The 3,471-nt window shown below is 34.9% G+C and overlaps 1 protein-coding gene across 1 annotated transcript in view; it reads left to right on the top strand.

The window, feature by feature from the left end:
• Nucleotides 1-1,042: 1,042 nt before the first annotated feature.
• The window catches only part of si:dkey-256h2.1 (uncharacterized protein LOC337520 homolog), an 11,048-nt gene continuing 8,619 nt past the window's right edge, over nt 1,043-3,471 (top strand). Inside the window, exons 1-4 of the mRNA XM_067397135.1 lie at nt 1,043-1,720; nt 2,528-2,667; nt 2,776-2,951; nt 3,026-3,186. Coding sequence (XP_067253236.1) covers nt 1,263-1,720; nt 2,528-2,667; nt 2,776-2,951; nt 3,026-3,186 — 935 coding nt within the window. The 5' untranslated portion in view covers nt 1,043-1,262. The remainder of the gene's footprint in view (nt 1,721-2,527; nt 2,668-2,775; nt 2,952-3,025; nt 3,187-3,471) is intronic.

Raw genomic sequence — 3,471 nt, 5'->3', positions numbered from 1 at the left:
TTGTTCGCTCGTTCATTTGACTGATGAAGCTGTGATTGATTTCTGTAAATCAATCTTGTCCATATGGAGCTTGTCTGCATGTCTCAGTGTTTGAAGCACAAAATGGAGTCATGAAAAGGGACATTCTATTCTATTCTATTCTATTCTATTCTATTCTATTCTATTCTATTCTATTCTATTCTTAACAAATATTTTATTTTTATATATTTTGTGCTGGTTGCTTATTTTAAAGTATTCTTCAGCAACTTCAAAGCTATTTTTTTTAAATATATACATTTAATATATTATTTACTAATATTAGAATTTTTAATAATTAGTGATATTTAATTTATTTTAATTTAATTTCTTAACTTAATTGGATATGATTATTTAGTATTAATGATAAATGGGATAATGTATTTAATAATTAATTAATAATTAAATTTGAAAGTGCAGGCTGCACAATAAGCAAAAAAGAAAAAGTATGATGTAAAAAAATGTGATATGATGAAGAAAAATAATCTAGGCTATATGATGAAATGTAAAACAGTGTTGTTGTTTTTTTTGTTACCTAAAATTAAAAACTATTAAATATAATTTTCATTAATACAAATTAAGCTACAATAAAATATAAATATTAGATGAAAAACTAGATGCAAAATGTTGCATGTGGAACTTAAAATTAAGTACTAAAATGATTAAAACTAAAAATTAAATAAAAAATAAATTAATGCTATATATATATATATATATATATATATATATATATATATATATATATATATATATATATATATATATATATAAACTAAAACTAAACTAAAAAAATCAACGCAAATTCACAATATTAATAAATAGCCTACTAATAGTATATTAATAATTCTAAAATTTCACTATTAATTAAAAGAAACAAAATATTAAAGATGCCCCCATGGACATAATATAAAAGTCCATGAAATGGATATCCGATTAAACAAAATGAAATAGATTATAATAGTCGATGCTGCTCTTTCCACTCCAGTACTGTTCTATGTATGATTCTATTTATTATTCTGCATAGTAATCTAATATTTCTCGTCTCCTATTGGCCATTTGAACGTGTCACTCAAACCTGACAGGCCTCCGTAGGTCACGCCTCCGCGTTTATCCATATGAGGAAGAACTTGAATAAAAGTGAAACAATGTAGCGATAAACCGTTTCAGGTCCGGATACTTTTACGAACAGCTCCATAGTTCACGTACGTGTTTATGAACAAAGAAATGCCAATTTTTAATTGAGAATCATGTCTTATTGTCGATTACTGCTGATATATCTGATATATTTCTGCGTTGCGTTTCGCGTAAATGCAACGAATCCTCCAAGAAATGCGAAATCGATTGATAATCTGGAGCACATGGACTCTGTAGAGCAGAACACAGTTAACACCAGATCCAAAGGAAGGTCCAGTGAAGGTCTCGGGGGGTTTGAACCTGGTGATCCTGCTCCTGCCTTTCAGGTCCAAACTCTGGATGGAGTGTTTATTTACAATCCTCAGAATGACTCTAGGCGCGCGCTCATCGTTCACGCGTTCACTAATAAATCCGCCTTTCTGGAGTGTCTGTGGACGTGGAGCGAGTCTCTGTCAGACCTGCTGGAGTATCTGCCGTCCAACACTGAAGTCCTGCTCCTGTCTCTGGATGACTCTGCGGTACAGGACGCCCTCTGGATGAGAGAACAGGTGTACAGAGCTGCTGCCCACAGGTACTGACATGGATGGATAAACACAAACACAGACAGACCTGGTTATTGTTCAGTGTCCGAGTACCATGATATTACCATCTGATACTATCACTGAAGGTGTGTGTATGCATGTATGTGCAGTTTTTATTTATTTTAAAAAGTACCAGATGGTATGATTTTGGACCTCAAAGTGATACTGAAGCATTCTTTAGATTACTTTGGAAAACCATTTAAATAATTACCATTGGTAAAGACAGATACAGACAGACCAGGCTTTTTTAGTTCCTACATTTATTTATGTAATCATTAATTTATTCATTTATTAACTTCATTCCTTCCATCCATCCATGCATCCACCCATTTATCCAAATTTCCATCAATCATCCATCATATTTCCTTCCTTCCTTCCTTTCATCCAAATTTCTATCTATCCATCTTCCTTCCATTCTTCCTTCCTGCCATTCATCCATCCATCCATCCTTCCTTCCTTCCTTCCATCCATATTTCCATCCATCCATCCTTCATTCCTTCCACCCATTTATCCAAATTTCCATCCATCCATCCATCCATCCATCCATCCATCCATCGTTTTATTATGATTTTAGGACATCATGGTAATACTGTAGTATTCTTTAAATAACCTTGGAGAATTTAAATAATAATAATAATCTGATGCCATCAACTGTATAGATAGATAGATGGATAGTTAGATAGATGGATAATTACCAGGTGACACCATGGCTGTAGCACTGTACCACTACAGTAAACAAAAGTTATGTCATTAAAGCATTAATGAATTAACATTAAGACACCATTTTTTCTTGTTAGAGGAAAAGAGATCTTGTCCAGAATGCATTTCTCTCCTACACCTGTGTTCACACTGGGAAACTGGATACCCAGAGTTCTGTATTCATGGGGTTGCGGTGGTCACAACTGCGGCCTCGCTCAGGTGGTTTTCTCCTCTCCAGGTGAGTATGTCTTGATGGCATCACATGACTTGGTTTTACCATTTTATCATACTTGGGGCGTCATTTCTTAAATATTCATTTGATAACTGATGCAATCTGGAATTGCAGACTGGAGCATACCGGTGATCGCCAAGCGTCTGAATGCCCGATATGACTGGCTGAATGGTCGCTGGGGTGCAGATTCATACAAATTGCTGGATGCAGGTGATGGTTGTGAACTTGTGACATCTGTCAAAGGTGCTGTCGCATGGGTGTCTGAGGGTGGATGTTCTTTCTTCCAAAAGGTGAGCAAGGCAACATGGATATTTGTTCAAGACACAAGATATGGCCCGATTAACAATGTCTTTAAATGTTTAAGATAAAAAACATGGCTGAATCCAACGCTACTGGGGTGCTGGTGTATGCCTTGCCTGGGAATCCCATTCAGGACATGAACTGCTCAGGAGAAGAATGTTCCACCTCACTCAACATACCTGCGTCTATGGTTCATATTGAACCCTCTGTCATGCAAGCCCTGCGGTGAGCAAACTGTTTATAGCCCATGACTGGCACAGAGAGAGAGAGAGAGAGAGAGATATGGATTTTTCACACTTGAAATTGTTTGTTCTTACCCTGGGGTAACATGATCAGAAATTTGTTGTGTTCCATATTTTATTTGTTATTCTGGGTTTGTAATTAATTCTTGGTACTCAGATTTTGAGATTTCACTCTGTACATTTGTAATTTCAGGGTTAATGCTCTTATCAGTGTTGTTATTGTTAACTAAAACTATTCAAACAGTTTTTTGTTTTTTTTTGTTAATTG

Source organism: Chanodichthys erythropterus, chromosome 2 (assembly GCF_024489055.1).
Source record: "Chanodichthys erythropterus isolate Z2021 chromosome 2, ASM2448905v1, whole genome shotgun sequence".
NCBI classification, from domain to species: domain Eukaryota; kingdom Metazoa; phylum Chordata; class Actinopteri; order Cypriniformes; family Xenocyprididae; genus Chanodichthys; species Chanodichthys erythropterus.
This window is presented reverse-complemented; position numbering and strand designations above follow the sequence as displayed.